The sequence below is a fragment of the Myxocyprinus asiaticus genome, chromosome 46 (assembly GCF_019703515.2).
Source record: "Myxocyprinus asiaticus isolate MX2 ecotype Aquarium Trade chromosome 46, UBuf_Myxa_2, whole genome shotgun sequence".
Taxonomy (NCBI): Eukaryota; Metazoa; Chordata; class Actinopteri; order Cypriniformes; family Catostomidae; genus Myxocyprinus; species Myxocyprinus asiaticus.
Window position 1 is genome coordinate 17,867,040 of NC_059389.1, and position 24,231 is coordinate 17,891,270.

Here is a 24,231-nt window from a genome sequence, read left to right on the forward strand (position 1 = left end):
AATGTCTGTTAGAGAGGTGCCACTGGTCAAGGCCCAGGAGGCCACTACACTCCTGGTAGAATGGGCTCGTAGCCCTGCCGGGGGCGGCACGTCCTGAGCGTGATATGCCATTGCTATGGCGTCAATGATCCAGTGGGTGATCCTCTGCTTGGAGACAGCGCTTCCTTTCCGCTGTCCACCAAAGCAGACAAAGAGCTGCTCAGAGACTCTAAAACTCTGCGTGCGATCCAAATAGATGCGTAAAGCGTGCACTAGAAACAGCAATGTCAGGGCTGGGTCTGCCTCCTCCTCCTCTGGATCACGTGAGAGTAGCCCGGATCGAACTCCAGGCACGTTTCGCTGACAGAGAACGCCTGCAGGTCTCCTACCCTCTTGATGGAAGTGAGCGCAGTCAGGAGGGCAGTCTTTAAAGAGAGTGCCTTAAGCTCAGCTGACTCCAGGGGCTCAAAGGGGGCTCCTTGTAGACCCTGAAAAACTACAGAGAGGTCCCATGAGTGAATGAGGTGCGGTCTGGAGGGATTCAACCTCCTGGCGCCTCTCAGGAACCTGATGATCAGGTCGCGCTTCCCTAAGGACTTACCGTCCACTGTGTCGTGGTGTGCCGCTATAGCGGCTACATACACCTTCAAGGTGGAGGGGGACAGCCGCCCCTTCAACCTCTCCTGCAGGAAGGAAAGCACCGATCCGACTGCGCATCTCTGGGGGTCTTCGCGTTGGGAAGAACACCACTTAGTGAACAGACGCCACTTCAAGGCATACAGGCGCCTCGTAGAGGGGACCCTAGCCTGAGTGATCGTGTCTACCACCGCGGGTGGAAGGCCACTTAATTCTTCCGTGTCCTGTCCAGGGGCCAGACGTGGAGATTCCAGAGGTCTGGTCGCGAGTAGCGTGAGGTCCGAGAACCACGTCTGGGTGGGCCAGTAGGGTGCTACTAAGACAACCTGCTCCTCGTCCTCCCTGACCTTGCACAGGGTCTGTGCAAGTAGGCTCACTGGGGGAAACGCATATTTGCATAGTCCAGGGGGCCAGCTGTTCCAGCGCGTCTATAGATCCAGCAGAGGTGAATATATGCGCCATCAGATCCAGCAGAGGTGAATGAACAGTCGTGAGAATTCAGCTCAGTGAGCATCGACCGTTCGGCTCCGAAGAGAAAATCTGAATGAGTGGTTGCATACCAGCTCCTTTTATACCCGTATGTTCGGGGGAGTGGAATGTAAGCACCACTCGCCAATTCTCATTAGCCTTTTTTCAAAGACCAGAGGTGTTTCGGGCTCCCAAGAGTGACCCCTAGTGTCACTACATCGACACAACGTCGAGTGAGTGACAGATAGGGAATCAATGTTGTGTACAACAGTAGAAAGAGAAATATTGGGGTTTGGAACAAGATAGGGAAGCATTTAATACAAGGAATGGGTAAACAAATTTGTTCACAGATATATCCTTTCTAAAATAAAGTGTGGCAGAGGAGGCCAGTAAAAATTTCATGCCTGTATTTTATCGATTTGAAATTGTTTCTTCATTGCTGGGCCTCTACACTGAAAATCCTAATAAGTTCATTGCACTCATTTGATTGAGTAAACTCATTCCCTCAATTCCATTGAGTAATGGGGTCTCCCAAAACTTGAGTATTTCAATTCAATTAACTTGGTGTTCAAGTAGAGTGAACATAAATATTTAAGTTAACTAGATGCAAGTAGACTTAACTCAGATTTGCCATTAAATATTGTTGTTTCTAATGTTATTAATTTTAAATGAACTGATTCAATTTTAGATCAAACAATAGCACAGCTTAAATAAAGTTAATAACTGATTCTAGAAATGCACATACTGTACACTCAGACCACTTTATTAGGCAACATTGCAATGCATAAAATCATGCAGATATGGGTCAGAAGCTTCAGTTAATGTTCACATCAACCATCAGAATAGGGAGAAAATGTGAACTGTATTTCTGTAACTGCTGATCTCCTGGGATTTTCACACACAACAGTCTCTAGAGTTTACTCAGAATGGTGCCAAAAACAAAAACATCCACTGAGCAGCAGTTCTGTGGACGGAAACATATTGTTGATGAGAGAGGTCAACAGAGAATGGCCAGATTGGTTCGAGCTGACAGAAAGGCAACGGTAACTCAGATAACCACTCTGTACAATTGTAGTGAGCAGAATTACATTTCAGAATGTACAATATGTCGAACCTTGAGAAGGATGGGCTACAACAGCAGAAGACCACATCGGGTTCCACTTCTATCAGCCAAGAACAAAAAGCTGAGGCTGCAGTGGGCCCACCATTTGTGTAACTCAGCAGAAATCGAGATTCATCAGACCAGGCTATGTTTTTCCAGTCTTTAACTGTCCAGTTTTGGTGAGCCTGTGCCTACTGCAGCCTCGAAATCACTGATATCACAATTTTTCCCCATTTCTATGGTTGATGTGAACATTAACTGAAGCTCTTGACCAGTATCTGCTTGATTGTATGCACTGCACTGCTGCCACATGATTGGCTGATTTTGTACCGAATAAAGTGGTCGGTGAGTGTATACCTGCACTTTAACTGTACATGCACAAAGAGAATTAGAGTCAACAGGGTCCAACTTGAGCAAGAGGGACACAGATCACCCTAATGGTGACATCACATGAAACAACTATTTGCAACAAAACAACATAAATAATACAACAAAAGACAAATATCTATACAAATCTATGAATTCTTAACTATTTTCTTACCCATATGCTCCCTCTAACTAAGGAAACATAATTAAATAATTCAAGCGGCAAGGGATTGTGGGTATTCCCCATAGCCTCAATTTTGTACTCAATAGTTTGAAATATTAACACTTAAAATCTTAAGTCTGTGGATTTTCAATGAACTTAAATATTTGAGTTATGAGCCCAAAACTTGACATTTCAAGTAATAATTAATACAACTTGATATTTCCAGTAATGACAACTAGGGTTTACAGTGTATGGTAATAAAAGTCTTACATTTTTATACAAGCAAAGTCATTTGATATCTTATGATTTCAACATCTTGAACGAATTGTTATGGGAGTATGTTGACAAAAAGGCACCAGTATTCAATAAAAATATTTAGTATTATTAATAATATTCACAATAAACTATACATCTGCAAAGTAATATAGTTCATTAGCTTATAGAGGTGATATTGGTGAATTCAACAGAATTCATAAGAATGTGGTTCATCCAATCAGATTTTAAACATACTTTAAACATATGATTTGAAATAATCCCCTACAATATACTGTATTTACATCCTTCTTATTTAGATATTTAAATCACCAATACATCCTATGTTTCAAGGCTATATATCCTGTATGCACAAAATGTTTCATAATCTGACAATCATCCTGTAGACTGGAGGGAATGGATCCCTTAAAAGGTTTTCCAGGATAAGAACGAACAAATAAATGAAGCAGCAAGTCAAATGGAGAGTCTTTAATGCTTTCCATTGATTAATTGGAGGTCAATGTTGGTTGTGGGCAGCTCCATTAAGTTTATACCACAATGGATACAAGCGTTTTGTCAGCCTGGTTCTTCACACTTGAATGAGAAAGAGGCGACATAAAAGAGCTCTATTCGAATGTTTTGAGAAAGAACTGTTGACTGCAGGTGGAGAAAGAAGGGTTGATTATGGCTTGAATGAGATGAAGAAAAAAATGAAAGGATTGTGCAGTTATTCCATTTTGTGAAAATGATTCTTAAGACGTGATATAATCCAGCAATGAATTTCAAAAGACATTTGACTAGTGAAAAGTGAAGTTTACCTTGGGAGAAACATTTTACTTAAGAAATTAAAAAGGAATTGACGCATTGATTCTTTTATGGCATGCTAAAAATTCCAAAGAAAAAGAGCGAGTGGGAGAGATGGTGGAAGAATGAAATGGACTACCCATTAGAGAATGCTCTCTGTGGATGTGTACTCTAGCCATGCAAGGTATTAAGGCAGTGCAGAATATACAGCAACCACACTGCGAGCTCCCTGTTTCTGAACAAAACAAACAAGGATTTAAGTTAGTTGAGGAACCACTGGCATCTGGAGCACCCAGAGACAAAAAAAACTCTTTAGATCGCCATTAAACCAAACAGAGACTTGTTTTTTCTAATTTTGCAGTCTATAAAGAAATAGTTCAGAATATATGGATGCAGAATGTTAGCCTTGGTCACCATTCGCTTTCATTATTTGGCAAAAAGTGTGAAAAAAGCCACAGAAAATGTTAACATGTCGGCCTAGGCCTCACTTGGTTGACTCACTAAAATTGCACCTGTTTGTGCGGTTGGTCTAGCTACTTTGGCAGAACTTCAATTAGGAAACTACTTGCATCCAAAAGATCAATGTATCTACATTCAGGCATAGAAAGAGCTACTGGCTAACCAAAAGCAATTTAGTCAATATTTATAAAAGCTGGGGTAAAGCAAGCCTGAATCCTGTTTTAAGTGAAGATATGAGCATAGATAAGGAGGCAATAGTTTTACCTGTCTTTCAACCTTTGAAGAAATCTTCAGAATGATGCCACCATCCTCAGTGGGTAAGCATATCAGCCAAAGTAATTTCACAAGTATTTCTGTGTCTTATAAAATGCATCATGGCTACTGCCCATTAATTCCACAGATCGGAGCCCTTTCAGAAAGACTGAAAGAACACCAAACGTACTTAAGGTTTTCATAAAAAGAAGAAAAAAAGATTCCCTTACCTCCTTTCTCTGAGTTTCTGAATGTATTCAAACTTAGGTGTCAACTTCCCGTTGGAAGTAATTACAGCCTGGATGATCATAAACAATGGCATGAATGATATTACTGCATTTTGCAACAAATAGCAATAAAATAGTGCAACATTTTATCCAAACTCAAGGTCTCTAAAAATTACAAGAAAAAGTATGTGAACCTTTTGGAATTATCTGCATTTACTGTATGTATAAATTTGTCTTAAAATCTGGTTTGATCTTCTTCTAAGTTACAGTAATGAACAAACACAATCTATAATTGTATTTTTGTATGTATTGAATACATCAATCAAAAATTCACAGTGTTGGTTGGAAAAAGTATGTGAACCCCTAGGCTAATGATGTCAACAAAAGCTAATTAGAGTCAGGAGTTGGCAAACCTGGCATCCAATTTATGCAAGATTGGAGGTTGGAGGTGATTGGAGGTGTGGGTTAGAGCTACTTTATAAAAAGCATTCAAACATTTTGAGTTTGCTATTCATAAGAAGCATCTGCTGAAGTGGACCATGCCTTGCAAAAAAAGAGATTTCAGAAGACCTATGATCAAGAATTGTTGCTTTGCATAAGGCTGAAAATGGTTATAAAGTTTTCTCAAAGAATTTAGATATTCATCTGTCCACAGTTAGACAAACTGTCTATAAATGTAAACGATTTAGTACTGTGGCTACTCTCCCTAGAAGTGGCCGTCCAGCCAAGATGACTCAAAGGGCAACACTGCAGAATACTCAATAAGGTAGAAAAGAACCCTAGAGTGACAGCTAAAGACTTGAAGGAATCATTGGAACTGGTTAACATCTCTGTTTATGAGTCTACTATATGGAAAACATTAAACAGGCATGGTGTCCATGGCAGGACACCACAAAGGAAGCCGCTGCTTTCCAACAAAAACATTGCTGCACGCCTGAAGTCTGCCAAAGACCACCTTGACAATCCACAACTCTACTGGGAAAATGTTTTGTGGACTAATGAAACTAAGGTTAAATTGTTTGGGAAGAACACGCTGCACTATGTATGGCATAATAAGGGCACTGCATTCCAACATGAAAACATCATCACAAAAGTGAAGTACGGTAGAGGGAGCATTATGATTTAGAGCTGCTTTGCTGCTTCGGGGCCTGGACCGCTTGTGATCAGAGGGAAATATGAATTCCCAAGTTTATCAAGATCTCCTACAGGATGTAAGGGTGGCTGTGCACCAGCTGAAGCTCAGTAGAAGTTGGGTGATGCAGCAGGACAATGACCCTAAACATCAAAGTAAACTATTACCATATGGCTTAAAAAAAATAAAATTCACCTATTAGAGTGGCCCAGTCAGAGCCCAGACCTTAACCCAATAGAGATGCTGTGGAATGACCTCAAGAGAGCTGTTCACACCAGACATCCTAAAAATATGTCTGAGCTGAAGCAGTTCTGTAAGGAAGAATGGTCCAAAGTTCCTTCTGAACGTTGTGCAGGTCTAATCCGCAGCTACCGGAAACGCTTGGTTGAGGTTATTGCTGCCAAAGGAGGATCGACCAGTTATTAAATCCAAGGGTTCATTTACTTTTTTCACAGCACTGTGAATGTTTAATGAGATGAGTTCAATAAAGGTGCGCAAGATTATAACTGTCTGTGTGTTGTTAGTTTAAGCACATTTTGTTTGTCTATACTTGTGACTTTGAAGATGAGATCACATTTTATGACCAATTAATGCAGAAAACCATCTAATTCCAAAGGGTTCACATACTTTTTCATGCCACTGTACAATATAAATGGTACACAAATATGGTAATCATTCAGTATCATAATATATATTAAAGTACATATATCAAGTTTAAAATCTAGTAAAAACTGCACTCTCAGTCTGTATGGACTATGTAGGGGATAATGTACAGTTGGTCATTATGGCAAAACAAATACAAAAATAAATGGGCATGAAATATTGATTTGATTTTGCTTTATGTGAGCAGAAAGAGCCTACAGAATGATACGAGAGACATAAAACTAGCATGTAAGAAATGGGACTGCATGGGACAATGGTCAATTATACGGTTTAGCAGTCATTATCGAATAATTAAAAAAGCAGAATGTGTGATCGACCAATCAGAATCAAGTATTCCAGAGAGTAGTGTAATAAAGAAGTATTCTTTGAATATTTAAATGTCTATGAACAGCATCTTAATTAACCTACTTCTCTGACTTGCGGAGAGAAGTCCTCTTCTTCTAGCAATCGGGTGGCATCTGATGGCAGCTGTGGGATAAAGGCTAACATCACTAATCTGATCCAATCATTAACATCAGGGGTTGCATGACTACCAATTTTTTTTAGTGTCGACTAGTCGAGCCCATTATTTGAGTCGAATTCGACTAGTCGTTACGTTATTCAACCATAACATCACCCAAGTTTCTAAACAGTTTCTACAATTTCTTAATGCGAGTCTGACAGAACATCACAGCTTATTTTTGAGCCACTGCGCCTTTTCAGTGCAGAGACACCTGACTTCACACCCGTTGTATTTTCTACAGATGTGTTTTATAAACTTTTTGTTGACTAGTCAACTTCAGGCTGATGGTGTTGACTACATTAGTTGTAGTCAACTAGTCTGTGCAACCCCTAGTATGCATCACATTTTAACCAGCCAAGACAAAAAGAGGCTAAAGTATCTTAATCAGAAACTGACCTAAACGTGTTCAGAGCAATCCTCTCCAACGCAAACCAAATTCCAGAAGTTTAACAACAGCACAAGAGACAGGTTTATTATTACCCACCACCTTGTGTTACATCTTACCATCTCCCAGATATAAGGAAACAGTCGGTCCCCAAAATACTCAGTGGCTTCAATGGGGAGCTGGGCAGGTAGGTTATCAATAGAGCACATTAGAATGCCATTACCTTCCACACTGCAGAGAGACAGACACGAAAATAAAGAGGATATCAGAGGATGATTTATTTATTTATTTTATTCCATTTTATTGTGTTTACACTGGAACCATATTGTTTTATTTTGTTTTATATAATACATAGTTATTATATTATTTAAATGACTGGAACACTACTGTTTTATTTGACATTGTTTTATTAACATTACTTGCGCCTTACTGTTTTTTTTTTATTTTATTTATTCAGATTTACATTGTATATTATAATTCTATTAATATTACTGGAACCTTATTGTTTTGTTTTATTTTATATTGTGTACATATACATATATATACATCATACACACACACACACACACACACACACACATTTATATAAATATATAATATTCCTGGAACCTTTTGTTTTATTTTATTCTGTTTCACATTGTATATTGTTATTATTTCATTAACATTACTGTAATCTCACTGTTTTGTTTTATATTGTCTATCTATCAATCTATCTATCTATCTATATATATATATATATATATATATATATACACACACACACACACACACACACACACACACACACGGTCATAAAGTATTTGACACACACTTACTCATTCATTACATTATATATATATACGGTCATATAGTATATGATATACTATACTCATATATATATATATATATATATATATATATATATATATATATATTCTTTTTTTTTTTTTTTTTTTCTCCTCACATTTTAGAATAATAGTAAAGTCATCAAAACTATGGAATAACATAAAAGGAACTATGGGAATTATGTTGTGACTAAACAAAATCCAAAATAAATCAAAACTGTGTTATATTTTAGCAGCTTCAGAGTAATCACCCTTTGCCTAGAATTTGCAGACATGTACTCTTGACACTTTCTCAACCAACTTCTTGAGGTATCACCCTGGGATGCTTTTTTAACAGTATTGAAGGAGTTCCCATCTATGTTGGGCACTTATTGGCTGCTTTTCTTTATTATTTGGTCTAAGTCATCAATTTCAAAAACTTTTTTTTAAATTACATTTTAGTTTTATAATGAAATAAATTAATATGGTGGCACAATTATATTTTTGTCTATAAAACTAATTTTAAACATTTAAGCATACGCCTTCAGATCAAAAGATTTTTAAGATCATGAGAAACATTTCAGTCAAGTGTTTCAAAACTTTTGACTGGTAGGGTATATATATATATATATATATATATATATGTGAACATATTTATATAAATATAACATTACTAGAACCTTATTGTTTTGTTTTATTTATATTTTATATTGTTATTATTATTTTTATTAACATTACTGGCAACCAACATGTCAAAAATTCACTTTTCTTTTGTGCGTATCTTTTGAACCATTTGACCTAGAAATAAAATCTAATTACTTTTTTCCTGGTGATGGAACTCTTATATTAACCTCCTGAAACCTGAGCGTGACTGCTGTGTACATTTAAAAAAATAAAAAATAAAAAAATAAATAAATTCAAGAGCAAATAGTTTTCCTAAAAATGAATGTCCATATATGTAGACAGCGAGACTACGAGATTTTTTTCATCAAGTTGTTTATTATGTTCCAGGAGTGTTGGTTATTCATGTTTTTGGGATGTTACAGACATTAGCTGATTTTCTGTAAAGCTGAATAAATAATTCTGATTTGAAGTAATGTCCAGCATCATCCAATCACTGTCAACCATGTTAAAATAAAATGTAGCATTATAAAATTCTGAATCTATGTACTGATCACCATTGTTCCATGTCTGCCAAACATATTGAGTGGTCCAAACATCATCTGCAGCCTCAAACTGAACTTTTGGTCAGATTTTAGGCTTGAATGGACTTAAAGCTATAGGATACTCCCTTGCTCACTATTTAGCGAATGACTTAACCTCCAGTGTGCTGTCTGTCTGCACTGGTCTCAGAACAGTTTGAAATGCACCTTATTTTCATCCTAACTACATATAAAGCCTCTGAAAGCAAAATTTTTCAGCTTTTGGATGAACCCATTTATTCTCAGTGTGAAAATGCATAGTAAATATAGGAATGCATTTACAAATGTTAATGAATAGAATCGTATTGCACTGAGATAACAAAATGAAACAACAAAATGTATATTAAAATGAAGCTAAATGGCCCACAGATGTGTTAGTGTTGAAAGTTATTCAAAATAACTAACATGTTTTTTCTACTTTTAAGGAAATGTGGTGCCAATTTCCACATATGTGGACATCATATTTATCAGCATGCTGACGCGCAAAAAATAAACAGATTTTTGAAATGATGCTACTCTTTACAACCAAACAGGCTTCAATGAAATAACGTAAAGAAATGTCTTTACCAGAGATTTCTTACTTTTGTTGGCGCTGCATCCGTAGGAGCGCTTCAAGGAAATCGAAGGCATGCTGTTGTGTCACGTGAGTCGGTGCGGAAGAAGTTAACCCTTTAAATGACAGTCTAGAGTCTTGTGAACAGTATTCAGTTGGTTTTTATTCATTTAAATTATGCATTGCGTATAGCGAAGCCAAAATACAATGTCCACGCACGTGGACGCAGGGTGGCACGAGGTTAAAACTCCACCTCATTAAAGTGGCCGCCATCTTGGATTATGACGTTTAGAGTTTAAACTTTTCTCATCCTTGAGACTTTGTCTGATCTGGCCAAACAATGGCTCAAAATAATCTTCAGACAGAGCCTCACAGATCTGACCAGAAACCATTTTAATTTGTGCAACCTGTTCAGAAATTATGCCAATGCGTATTTAACAAGGTCGGCGTAAAAAAGGAAGTAAGACTATATCTCAGCAATGCTTTGTCCTATTGAAACAAATTTGGTATGCTTTATCAGGAACATGATCTGAGAGAACATGCTAAATTTGTTGATAGCGCCACTTATAGGTTCAAAATTGGCTATTTTGGACCATAACTTTTGAACCGGTTTTCAAATATTATGAGTTTGGTGTCTTTGGATTGCTTGGGTCATGAGGATTTCAATGATTTTTCCAACATCGGTTATGTAACCTTTCCACCATTTTAAATTTTATGAAAAAGTAATGTATATTTTAAACACTTTGTCCGATTTGAATGAAAATTGGAAGGGGTCTTCGACATCATGTCCTGGGGTACCTGAGCAGTTGAGACAGCGCCACATAGTGGTCTAAATGCTTTGTCAATTTAAACAAAACTTTTAATGTTTCATTGCTTCCTTATTCTTAGTCCTCTGAAAATGGCAGAGAAATTTCTCAATCTCAATGTATTTATTTATTTTTCATTAATTTTCATCTTAGTTGGTATGTCTCTTTAGCAGCAGAACAATGTGTGGCTGTGTAGCATAAGGGTCAGTTCACTATACCTGCAAGCCGTAGATATTGAAAGTGTACCGGTTTGAGCCCAGCTCCGGGCAGCTTGTAAACTACAAAAAAGTTGCAATGAACATCATATATGGACTGGTTTTTTTTTTTTTTCTCAATTGTGTTTGATATCAGCCATATTGGCTTTCTGGCAATTTCATTTTTTTTTTATAAAGTAATGTATATTTTGTACGCTTTGTCGGATTTGAAAGAGATTATGTCCTAAGGGTACCTGAGCCGTTTGGAGATAGCACCACATAGTGGTCAAAAGTTGTATTCAATTTAAACAAAACTTTTTATGTATCACTGCTTCCTTATTCTTTAAGTCTTCAGAAAATGAGCTGTGTCAACTGAATGGCCCAGTTGTTAACGCAGTGGAATACGGCTGAAAAAGTTGTGAGGTCAAGTCCAGAAAAGAGCAGTTTTAAAAATTTTGTCTTCATGTTGTGCTTAATACAATGCAGACTGTATTTTATTGCATAATTCCTGCTTCAATAAAAAAAAAAATAATAATAAATACGCTGTAACAATATTTTCTCAGCAATAGTTATGTACTCTCAACCTAGAATGTCTCTCTGATGTCAGTCAGACTTGTCAATTATGTGGCGCAGTGGTTAGAGCTCTGGGTTTCAGTACAGAAGACTGGGTAAACCCCAGTTCGATCCCTGCCTCAACATTGTGTCTCTGTTGTGCTGGAGCTCTTTGCATTGTGCTTGGTGTATGGCTTTAGGGCTCGGCCCCGATCGTTGCTGCTTGCAGCTATATTATTGTATATTGCTATTATTTTTATTTACATTACTGGCACCTTCCTGTTTTATATTGTATTTTGTTATTTTATTTACATTACTGGAACCTAATTGTTTTGTTTTATTTTATATTGTATATTGTTATTATTTTTATTAACATTAAAAAAAAATTGTGTTTTATTTTATTTTGTTTAAAATTCATGGCATCTTATTGTTTTATTTAATCTCGTTTTATATGTATATTGTTTTTTCACAACACTGATACCTTATTGCTTATTTTATACATTTTTATTAGGGAAAACAGTATTAGGGTATCATCAGCAGTAGGAAGTTGTGACATACCTGTCATGATCGATATGCTGGTTGGCATCATACATACAGAAAGGTTTCTCAATAGTGGTGCACTCTGTCATGAACTCAATGGAGCCACCAGTGTCAGCAGAGATGTCGCAAATAGCCAAAAGCCTGTATATGCCCAATACTGAAGATTAGAGGTAACGTCCAGTATTTTAAAGCTGACAGTAACCAACTGATCTGATATAATCTATAAATACGGGAGACAACTGCTACTAAATATTCAATATAACAGAAAATCTTCCACTTGATTACACTGAAAAATAGAAACAAACCAATCAATATTACAAACCTCTTGTTCCTATCAATGAAACACAACTGTAATTATAATAGTGGGAGCTCACTTGTGGGGAAGAGCAGGGCAGCCAAGATCAGGTGATGATGACGCAGGTATAACAGGTCTAATGAGTCGCTGGGCGTCCAGTCGCCTGAGCAGTCTGGGTGTGTGAGGGTCCCAATATATGCCATTTATCAGACAGGTTGTGTAAGGGGCCACCTGTGCAAATAAACCAAAGCTTGCCGAAACCCTTTGCTCATGCATTTCAAGTAATTTACTCATTCATAACAAATATTAAACTATCATCACACAATAAGAATACTGTCCAAGCACACCTCCTTTATGAGAAGTGGTCAGTGTATTTGTAAAACGGTTTCCTAACCAAATGTTGTCGCAATAGAGTGACAATTGAAAGGTATTACTTCCATTCTGTTGATCACTTGGTTTCTATTATGCGCCATTGTGCAAGGTAGCCCCACCCACTGAGAACCCTCCTTGGTACAAAATCCAGCATCTCATTTCTTTTCTATTATGAATTCTTCTCCCTGCCCAGTAGGTGGCGATATGCATGAAGAATGCAAACCAACAAAAACTAAAGAAGAAGAAAGTGAAATATTGATCTGTTTCTCACCCACACGTATCATATCGCTTCTAAAGATATGGATTTAACCCCTTGAGTCTTATGGATTACTTTTATGCTGCCTTTATGTGCTTTTTCGACCTTCAAATGTTGGCACCCATTCACTTGCATTGTATGGACCAACAGAGCTGAAATTTTCTTCTAAAAATGTGTGTTTGTGTTCAGCAGAAGAAAGAAAGTCATACACATCTGGGATGACATGAGGCTGAGTAAATGATGAGAGAATTTTCATTTTTGGGTGAACTGTCCCTTTAAGTACAGTCTTTTACTTTTGTCTTTTTGTCCGATTTTCAAATAATTTTTTGATTCAAATAAAAAATGTTAATGTTGTGATTCACATCAGATCTGGTCGGTTTGGTTCATGGCTTAAAATAGTTTTATAAAGGATTTTATGAAGTCCCAATGGAAAATGTATGGGAAAAAGTGGGGGGCACTGTTGCACTCTATAAGACTTGCCTTTAGGTTTCCAAAGAGCAGTTAACCAATTCTTATCTTTTGTTTACTTAGAACTCACAGTCTTTCTGAAGTTTGACGTGTAAAGCTCAGGATGGTTCTCATACTCCAGGGGGTCATACAGTCCATCACTCTTTCTTATCAGGTGGTGATGTCTGCTGATCACTGTAGCGTACACTTTGGTCATGTCTGCCATGCAGAAAACCATGAGTCATTTTGAGAGCAAAGTGTTAAGAATGAGCATAAGCATTAAGTATTACATGATGTCATAGTGACCATAAGCTGTAGACACTAAAACAAGCCACCAGAGAATGGGAGCATTACCTCCACTCTCCGAAACTTCTTTCAGTTCATGTGGTTCCACATATTCACAGGGGAGCTCACTGAAAATTTCTTGGGCACCCTAAAGAAATACAATTGGAGAAGATATTCAAGTATTTCATTGTAAAATTCAATTTTGTCTAACACTCCAACATCTCATGAACACATTTACACAATAATAAGCCCAAACGTTGGTTAAAGATTACAGCAGTGTTTGGATTTCTCACTTACCTTAGACACATTGCCAGTGCCAGTGAACACAAACGTGAGAGGACCTATGGACTTAGGCATCAGACCTAAGGATATTTCATACCCACAATCCCTTACTGCCTGAATGGCCTGGCTGACATTTCTGTAGTTGTGTGCCATGCCAATGTGCTGCCAAAGGATGAGAAAATTAAATAAAACATACAGTACATTGAGTGGGTGACTTTGACATGAGTTAAAAAGAAAAACTCTCAGGTCTAAATCAATTACATTTGTAATGAAAATTAGACTACCAGTATTCCAGATGTGGTTGATTGAGACTTAGAGGTTAAAGATCAGGGTTGGTCACCCCAAGGTTGTGACACTGTGGTGCCAATCCATAACCAAGAAGCCTCAAGTGTAACAGTGCACATGCCAAGCTGATAGCCATCATATTGTAAAAGTGCAAAACAAATGTATTACCATAAATGGTGTGTGGTGTCCAAGAGCAAGGAAACGAAGGCCCAGACCATGTAAAATGTTAATCATCCCTGTAATAGCACAGAAAACAACCCTGTAAACTTTTATTTTTTTTTTCCAATGTGCTCTAAGTCCTCATGGTGGCGTAGTGTCTCGCCTCAACCCGGGTGGCGGAGGACGAATCTCAGTTGCCTCCACGTCTGAGACCATCAATCTGTGCATCTTATCACGTGGCTTGTTGAGCGCGTTACCGCGGAGACGTAGTGCGTGTGGAGGCTTCACGCTATTCTCCGCAGCATCCACGCACAACTCACCACGTGCCCCACCGAGAGCGAGAACCACACATTATAGCGACCACAAGGAGGTTACCCCATATGACTCTACCCTCCCTAGCAACCAGGCCAATTTGGTTGCTTACGAGACCTGGCTGGAGTCACTCAGCACGCCCTGGATTCAAACTAGCGACTCCAGAGGTGGTAGTCAGCGTCTTTACTCGCTGAACTACCCAGGCCCCCAACCCTGTAAACTTTAACTTATTAACAAACAATGTTCACTTTGTATATCATGATGTCACAGTCACAAAGTCCCATACCGGCAACACCAGCCCACTGTCCAAACGCCACAATTCTGAAACCATTGGCATCCACCATTTTCTCATAATCAATGAGACGTACTTCCTAAAAAGGAAGGGAAATGATGAAACCTGACTATTTTGTGCAAGCCATGCTTTGCCTGATTAAATATTTAAAAATACTTATGATGCTAGAGAACACATTGCTGTTGGCCTGTATTTTGGCTTATCAAATCATTGTCCTTGACTCGTCCTCTTTAAAAAAAATAATAACAGTCCCTTTTAGACTTTTCACCTTTTTAAGAAGGTCATCAAGAAGCCCCATGTTTGCCTCTTGTGCTTTAATTGTGTGTGAGAAGAAGGCATATGTCTTGTGGGGGTAGATCTTCTCCTCTGGGGGCCTTTTCACACCAATGATGAGGGATGCCTCTGAGATGTCCTCCTGGATAACAGCACCTGCTTTTTCATAGTACTGAGAACAGCAAATATAAAACAATCTACCTGCATATTTGTATAGTCATGATTCTGTTCATTGTATAACATTTCCATGCATGCCAATATACATGTACTGCTCCCAAGAGCATAGAAATGACTAGAAAAGAGAGGGGGAAACATTAAGGCCCAAAAGGTAGGGGGAATCGTTTGCAAAAGGTTTTCCATTTATGCATTTGGCAGATGCTTTTATATAAAGCAACTTACAGTGCACATATTACATGGACAATCCCCCTGAGGTAACCTGGAGTTAAGTGCCTTGCTCAAGGACACAATGGTGGTGGCTGTGGGGGTTGAACTGGCAACCTTCTGCTTATTAGTCCTGTGCTTTAGCCCACTACACAACCACCACTCCAGTTTTCCAGAAAATATTTATTTACCCAATATTAAATTAAAAACTAATTAAATATCCATGCATATTACACAGAACAGTAGAGGTCAGCTGATAGTGGATTTTGCCAATGCAGATAACTAAGCTGAAAAGGCTATTAACTGATAAATTGATAGTTTTTAAAATCAATTTATAGAATGTTAAAAAAAATTCTTAGGCTGTCCTTACTATGCCAGGCACAAATAAATAAAATCCCACATGCAGTTTAGTGTTCAACCCAAACCCCAAAAATAACAAGAAAAAATTAAAAATGTGGTTCATAACGCGCAACTTTTAACTATAAAGAAGCCTGAAACACACTGGGGACTCTTACTTTGAAATGACAGAGACCTGATTAGGCTTAATGAGAAATAAAGTTTTTTTTCACAAGATATGAAGTTGGAGACACAATGTATGGGCTGATGGAGCACGTTTCCATATCATCGCATTTTTCTTTGCATGCACTCTCTTTAATTTAGAAAACTTAATTATCTAATCAAAATAACAAAATATACATTGAAGCGAGGATAAAAATATGGATGAATACTGTCAATGATAAAAGATTTAGATACAGCAAATCCCCATGAGGTGTCAGTACTTGTTTTATTTCACCTCTAGAGGCCGCTGTTATTCTGTAGTCGTTCTAACTGTAGAATCATCCAGTTCGGGCCACAGAGAAACAAATTAAAAATAAAAACCATCGGCAACTATCAAGCATAGATTTTTGCTGACAACTGATAGTTCTAAAAAGCAACTATTGGCACAGATTAATCGGTAAAACCAAAATACCGGTCTGCCTCTGTAGAACAGTACAACAATAACAACAAGAAACAACAAAAAAAAGTAATGTAAAACTGTTCAATTAAAACCAATTAGAGATGCACTGATGTATTGGCCAAACTTTTGGCAATTATCTGCCCTATCGAACTTCAGCCCATTGTTTAAAAACAGCTGCTAATCAAGGCAGAATATTTCCTATCAAAAAGGGTCAAGCTCATAACCGATAGTTCTAAAAATCAACTATCGGCACTGATTAATTGGTAAAAACAATATATTGGTCTACCTCTGTAGAACAGTACATCAATAACAACAATAAACAACAAAACCAGCAAAAAAATGCAATGTAAAACTGTTGAACTAACACCAATTAGAGATGCACCGATGGCCCAACATTGGTTTTGGCCGATAAAAGCAATTATCTGTTCTATGGGTCTTGAGCCAATTGTTTAAAAACAGCTGATAATCAAGGCAGAAAATGTCCTGTCAAAAGGGGAGCGAAAAAACATGACTGACAAGTAGCCTACAACTTGTGAATGAAAATGTCTTTTTTTTTTTTTTTTTGGAATTACTTTGAATTGAGTGACAATGACAGCAGAGTTGCAATTTGTGCTAGAATTTCCAGAGGTGGAACTACTGTAAGAACTTTTACCCAACTAATCTTAATACTCATCTTACAGCTTGATATAGCAATGAATACAAGTTTGTTAAAGATAAAGTAGATTCTGCTTCAGCTAAAAATTAGACAAGCTTCATTATTCAGAATTCAGTTAATGTGAGTTAAGAATGTCAATGTGAGCTAAAATGTGCTTTTTGAGAACAGTTACTCTGAAACATTCAATACATGTAGAGCCAGAAAATAAAGTTATTTCAATTTCTTACAAAGTTGTGCAATTATCAGTCATTTGAAAAAACTTAACATAAAATAGCAGCACCACCAAATTACCAGTATAGGCACTTAGGCAGCTGTTCTAAATAATCGGATATCGATATCGGCACACACATTTTTTATCGGTGCATCCCTAAAACCAATTTAACAATCTTTAGACAGCAATTTGACCATATTTAAGTGAACAGTGACTCACTCTGTCATGGATGGCTCGTCTGTTGGAGGGTTGTACCATCACTTTGTGCCCAGCTGCTGTTATCTCCTTCACGTGACGTGGTGCAAGGGGTGCACGCCTCTCCCACACATTCACATCCTCTCGTCGGATGGCTATGATGCTCTTGTGAGGTTCCTGATGATGGTTATACCTCCTTTGAAAGCACACACAGCCCCTAAACCCTCTGCCATGGCTCCTCACCAGACGAAGCATAGCTGAACCAGCTTCCAGAAAACACAAGATTACAACTACACACATCTGAAAATCATACTTGAAGGTTGAGGGTGACATAGTTAGAAATATATTCCAGACACCCAGTCTGTGGTTTGTAGAGGAGAGTACTGCATTTCAACCAAGCTGATAAGTCAAGTCAGTTTTATTTGTGTTGTTGTTGGAGTTTTCTTTGTATAACTATTTAAGTAAAAAAAAAAAAAAAAAAATGGTGGCACTGCCAGCTGTTTAATTATTCATGAGGACTAATCAAATATCTTCATAAAGACACATTGCATGTCCTTAGAAACATTTTTTTTTTACTCTTCACAAAACCACCAACTATTTAAGCACCATTTCTGTATTATATATTGATATTGAAATATCAGCTAGATTTCTGTATGATCACATGAAACCACGCTGCAAATGTCAGTACACTGGCAGCACCTAAAATGTTAGTCACATTCTTGAAGAAAAAAATGACCATGGTGCACTGTACACTGAGCTGTCAGTAAAAAGTGTTTGATCATTTTAATGTTAGTATTTAACAGAACATGCATATATACTGAAGAATACATTAGGGGACACCAGGGCTAATTGTCACACTTTTTACTCCAGTGAATGTTTTTCAGGATAAGGATATTTTGTCTATTTCTGTAAAAACATGTATTTCTGTATATACACAGACCTTGAAGTCCTAACAAACAAACCAAAAAAGATCAAATAAAAAAAATTAACATTTCTACTATTATTGGCCAAAAAAAATAAAAAGATACATTGGGCCAATTTTGTCACACTATGTTGTCACAATGGAAACCTGTTGTTTATCTATCTAATATATATATATACCAATATATATATATTTAGATAGATAGATAGATATGTATACACACCGAACAGCCACAACATTAAAACCACCTGCCTAATATTGTGTATGCTCCCCTCGTGCCACCAAAACAGCACCATCCCGCATCTCAGAATAGCATTCTGAGATGATATTCTTCTCACCACAATTGTACAGTGCGGTTATCTGAGTTACTGTAGACTTTGTCAGTTCAAACCAGTCTGGCCATTCTCTCTTGACATCTCTCATCAACAAGGTGTTTCCGTCCACAGAACTGCCCCTCACTGGATGTTTTTTGTTTTTGGCACCATTCTGAGTAAATTCTAGAGACTGTTGTGCGTGAAAATCCCAGGAGATCAGCAGTTACAGAAATATTCAATCCAGCCCATCCGGCACCAACAATCATCCATGCGATTATCTAATCAGCCAATCGTGTGGCAGCAGTGCAGTATATAAAATCATGCAGATACGGGTCAGGAGCTTCAGTTAATGTTCACATCAACCATCAGAATGGGGAAAAAATGTGATCTCAGTGATTTCTACCGTGGCATGATTGTTGGTGCCAGTGCCACATGGGCTGGTTTGAGTATTTCTGTAACTGCTGATCTCCTGGGATTTTCACACACAACAGTCTCTAGAGTTTACTCAGAATTGTGGCAAATACTAAAAACATCCATTGAGCGACAGTTCTGCGAACGGAAATTCCTTGTTGATGAGAGAGGTCAATGGAGAATGGCCAGACTGGTTCAAACTTACTAAGTCTATGGTAACTCAGATAACCGCTCTGTACAGTTGTGGTGAGAAGAATATCTCCAACGCAGGTTGGCAGCAAAAATAGAAAAGACAGTATACAAAAACATCCAATCATTATTTTTCCCAACAGAAACTCTAATGCATTGTATAAAATAACAATAACTTGCTCCGACCTGACATTTATGCCTTGTCCAGAGAACACACGTAAACCTTCCAGTTAAAATCTACCTTTATTGTATAGTTGAGACTTGTCTGAATATATGCGTGTGGTTTTATTGTGTTAACTTGTTTACGCAACAGCTATTACAAAAACATGATATTGGAATTTTAGTAAGAAGCATAGGATTCGCAAACATTATTCTAATTAAAATCAGGTATTTCAATCCAACACAGATTACCACTGCTAGAGAACAAGCATTTATGAGAAGGCATTTTCTGGTTAAAACCTTACAGTAACTGAGATAAACCTTGACACTTCCCTATGTGACAACTAGCCCCGGTCTCCTCTATGTATACAATACGTTGCTTTTATCTGAGCAGGACATTAGTATGCATGAATCAGTCATGCGGATATTATTCTTCATGGTTAACAATCAAGCTACTGCGAAAGCGCGTGCTATTTAAGTATGAAGCATGCATGCTATAGTTGATACCTCTGCATGACAGCAACAAGTGTTTGACTGCAAGGTTTCAGGGTTTTTCCTGCAACACCTACCTTAACCCTTAGATTGAAGAATGAGTCCTAGGAGCTAAAACTTGGTACCGATCGCACTCGTAATCACATCAACGTTAATTCACAAGCACTGACGGTTTATATATAAACTCTTGACAACAGATTGTGTGAGTGACTGTGTCGCTTAAATGTGAATGGCAGATTACTACCGCGACGGGATTGACTTGTTATAAGACATCAAGCAAATAGTGTGGTTAAAACGTGCCGACTGCACCTATCCATGCGGTATAGATTACAGCACAAATACTTGTTTCTGCCTGGAATGCGTCATGCTTCAATGAAGTAATCTGAGCCCTGGATTAGCTCCCACCAATCCCGACGTCAGGATGAGGATCGGCCTCTTCTCGTGTCCTTGACGTAGCGTCGCAGGTTTATGACTGAGGTTGAGAGAAGAAACCGCCCTCCCCTCTGCTCTCTCTCTACTCCAAATGCTGTGGTTGAAATGAATTCGGTATATATATATATATATATATATATATATATATATATATATATATATATATATATATATATATATATATATATATATATATATATATATAAACAATAATAATGTTCACTAGATAGGTGAAGTTTGTCAAGACAAACTTTGGTGTCGGCATGAAAAATCCAGCCTAAAGGTTAAAATTAACGTTTTAATATCTTGAGATTTGAAGGTTTGACAGACCGCCAGATAGACAGAAAGATAGAAAGAAGAGCAAGAGCCAAAGAGAGGGCGCTGTTGACAACAAATTAATGCTTTGTGCTTATTTGTTTACTTTAAATGTAAGTTTAAAATGTACATTTAAAGTCTTGGCACGTTTGAACATTCCATCAATATAAGGCCAGAGCCCCTCCCCCAGTGGAGCCTTCATTGCTAGCAAAATACAGCATAACGCGACGGTACACTGGTAAAGAGACCAAAGGTCGTTCTTTTTAAATGGATTTCAATAGAGCAGACGCTTCAGTACGCTGAATACACTGCTTTCGTGAGGAAACAGATCATCGCTTAATGAACTGACCACCTGTCGGCTAATATTCAAACATGTTTTACACTAAGCAATCCTTTTGGAGTGAACTATGTGTGGAGTTTAAAGCGACAAAGAGAGAAGTCTTATAAGAGAAATCACGGACAATTTTGCGACAGATAGGTGCATCATGCCATCATTACAGAGTAGATGACTGATCCAAAAATAAGGTGACTATAAAAAATAATAAGTGAACAGTTAAAATATACATGAAACATGCCTGTTGCTGTATTATTGTAGGTATTCAAAGTAAAAAAAAAAAAATTATAATACTAATTATAATAAAACGCAAAAACTTGATAAGTCTTTGATTTTACTTAAGTAGTTTGTTAATATGAACATACAAACATTTTATATTATGCTTAGTGTAACAGTGTAAGATATTTAATATACCTTTCCATACAAAAATCTGATATATGGCCATGAATATAAATATATATAGTTAATATATTTGGGCATATACAGTGCACACAGAAAGGATTCAGACCCCTTCATTTATTTATTTTTTTTCACATTTTTTTAATTTATTTGTATTTTTTTTTATTTTTTATGTTACAGCCTTATGCTAAAATGCTTTATATACATTTTTTTCAATCTACACTCAATACCCCATAATGACAAAGCAAAAACCAAATTTTTGATAACTTTGCAAATTTATTAAAAAGAAAAAACTGAAATATCACACTGACATAAGTATTCAGACTCTTTGCTATGACAATTGAAATTTAGCTCTGGTGCATCCCATTTGTCTGGATCATCTTTGAGATGTTTCTACACTTTGATTGGAGTCCACCTGTGGCAGATTTTGGAAAGGCACACACCTGTTTATATAAGGTCTCATAGCTGAAAATGCATATCAGAGCAAAAACCAAGCCATGAGGTCAAAGGAACTGCCTGCAGAGCTCAGAGACAGGATTGTGTTGAGGCACAGATCTGGGGAAGGCTACAAAAAAATTTCTGCTGCATTGAAGGTTCCCAAGAGCACAGCGGCCCCCATAATTCATAAATGGAAGAAGTTTATAACAACCAGGACTCTTCCTAGAACTGGCCGCATGGCCAAACTGAGCAATCGGGGGAGAAGGGCCTTGGTAAGAGTGGTGACCCAATGGTCTCTTTGGTTGAGCTCCAGAGATCATGTGTGGAGATGGGAGAAACTTGCAGAAGGACAACCATCACTGAAACACTCCACCGATCTGGGCTTTATGGCAGAGTGGCCAGATGAAAGCCTCTCCTCCATTCAAGACACATAAAAAACACCTAAAGGACTCTCAGACTGTGAGAAACAAGATTATCTGGTCTGATGAAATGAAGATTGAACTGTTTGGCCTCAATTCCAAGCGTCATGTCTGGAGGAAACCAGGCACCGCTCATCACTTGCGCAATACCATCGCAAGGATGAAGCATGGTGGTGGTAGCATCATGCTGTGGGGGTGTTTTTCAGCAGCGGGGACTGGTCAGGGTTGAAGGAAAGCTGAGCGCAGCAAAATACAGATATCCTTAATGAAAACCTGGTCTAGAGCACTCAGGAACTCAGATTAGGCCAAAGGTTCACCTTCCAACAGGACAATGACCCTAAGCACACAGCCAAGACAATGCAAGAGCGGCTTGGGGACAACACTGTGAATGTCCTTGAGTGGCTCAGCCAGAGCCCGGACTTGAACCCAATCGAACATCTCTGGAGAGACCTGAAAATGGGTGTTCACCGACGGTCCCCATCCAACCTGACAGAGCTTGAGAGGATCTGCAAAGATTAATGACACAAAATCCCCAAATCCAGGTGTGCAAACTTGTTGCATCATACCCAAAATACTTGAGGCTCTAATTGCTGCCATAGGTGCTTCAACTGGATATATATATATATATATATTTTTTTTTTTAATTTGCAAAGTTATCAAAAATATGGCTTTTACTTTGTCATTATGGGGTATGGAGTTTGATGTGAAAAAAATAATTATTTAAAGCATTTTAGCATAAGGCTGCAACATAACAAAATGTGAAAAAAATGAAGGGGTCTGAATACTTTATGAATGCACTGTATGTTGGCTACATATTCAAATTCCACTGTTATTTGGGAAAATATGTTACATACATGAAAGCAGCCATTCTTGTAGTATTTTGAAAAATATGTTGTTGCATACATATGCTAGTTAGTGACTTTTTTTGCAGTGAAAATCATGCATGAACATAAATTATAGGCCTATGTTTTTTTTGTTTTTTTTTTTATACATATTTTGATATATCAGATTCATGAATGGATTTAACCTGAAAACTAAGTAAACGTCAAATGTAACTGAAATATTAATTGACATTGGACTAAAAAACAAACTCTGCTTCCTCATTTCAAAAGCACATAGCAGTGGAGTCCGACACCAAGCAGGAATGGAGGTGGATCTGGCCGGCTCTGGTAACCTTGGGATATCAATCCCGAGGTTGAGACAGGGAAACAAATAGAATAATGCTAGTGTAGATGCCATAACATTTTTTGCAGGGTTATAGAGCATGATACATGTTTCTGGTTCTGGCAGACCTAACTAAAGCAGCCTAATTGTGAGTTGATGGATAAATTAGGTGTATGCCTGGCTAAATAGATGAGTCTTTAGTCTAGACTTAAACTGAGTGAGTGTGTCTGCATCCCAAACATTGTTAGGGAGACTATTCCATAGTTTAGGAGCCAAATAGGAAAAGGATCTACCTCCTTTTGTGGATTTTGATATTGAGGAACAATTAACAGGCCAGAATTTTGTGATCGTAATGAACGTGATGGAATATAGCGTGGTAGAAGGTCACTTAAGTACTGTGGAGCTAGACCATTCAAAGCTTTGTACATAGTTAACAAAATGTTAAAATTAATATGAAATGTAACAGGTAGCCAATGTAACGATGATAAAATGGGGCTAATATGATCATATTTCTTGGTTCTAGTCAGCACGGGCTGCTGCATTTT

General features: G+C 37.7%; 1 protein-coding gene across 2 annotated transcripts in view; it reads right to left on the reverse strand.

Annotated features, from left to right (window-relative positions):
- Positions 1-20,601, reverse strand: part of aass (aminoadipate-semialdehyde synthase) — a 34,855-nt gene extending 14,254 nt beyond the window's left edge. Inside the window, exons 1-13 of one of the 2 annotated variants that reach the window (XM_051689773.1) lie at positions 20,263-20,601; positions 17,723-17,964; positions 15,294-15,470; positions 15,020-15,104; positions 14,431-14,498; positions 13,993-14,139; positions 13,765-13,843; positions 13,502-13,629; positions 12,415-12,566; positions 12,059-12,181; positions 7,510-7,621; positions 6,912-6,971; positions 4,712-4,779 (exon numbers count right to left, since the gene is read on the reverse strand). In XM_051689773.1, coding sequence (XP_051545733.1) covers positions 4,712-4,779; positions 6,912-6,971; positions 7,510-7,621; positions 12,059-12,181; positions 12,415-12,566; positions 13,502-13,629; positions 13,765-13,843; positions 13,993-14,139; positions 14,431-14,498; positions 15,020-15,104; positions 15,294-15,470; positions 17,723-17,953 — 1,430 coding nt within the window. In that variant the 5' untranslated portion in view covers positions 17,954-17,964; positions 20,263-20,601. Of the gene's footprint in view, positions 1-4,711; positions 4,780-6,911; positions 6,972-7,509; positions 7,622-12,058; positions 12,182-12,414; positions 12,567-13,501; positions 13,630-13,764; positions 13,844-13,992; positions 14,140-14,430; positions 14,499-15,019; positions 15,105-15,293; positions 15,471-17,722; positions 18,917-20,262 lie in introns of those variants that run through there. The other variant, XM_051689772.1, reaches the window with a different exon arrangement.
- Between the last annotated feature and the right edge of the window lie 3,630 nt (positions 20,602-24,231).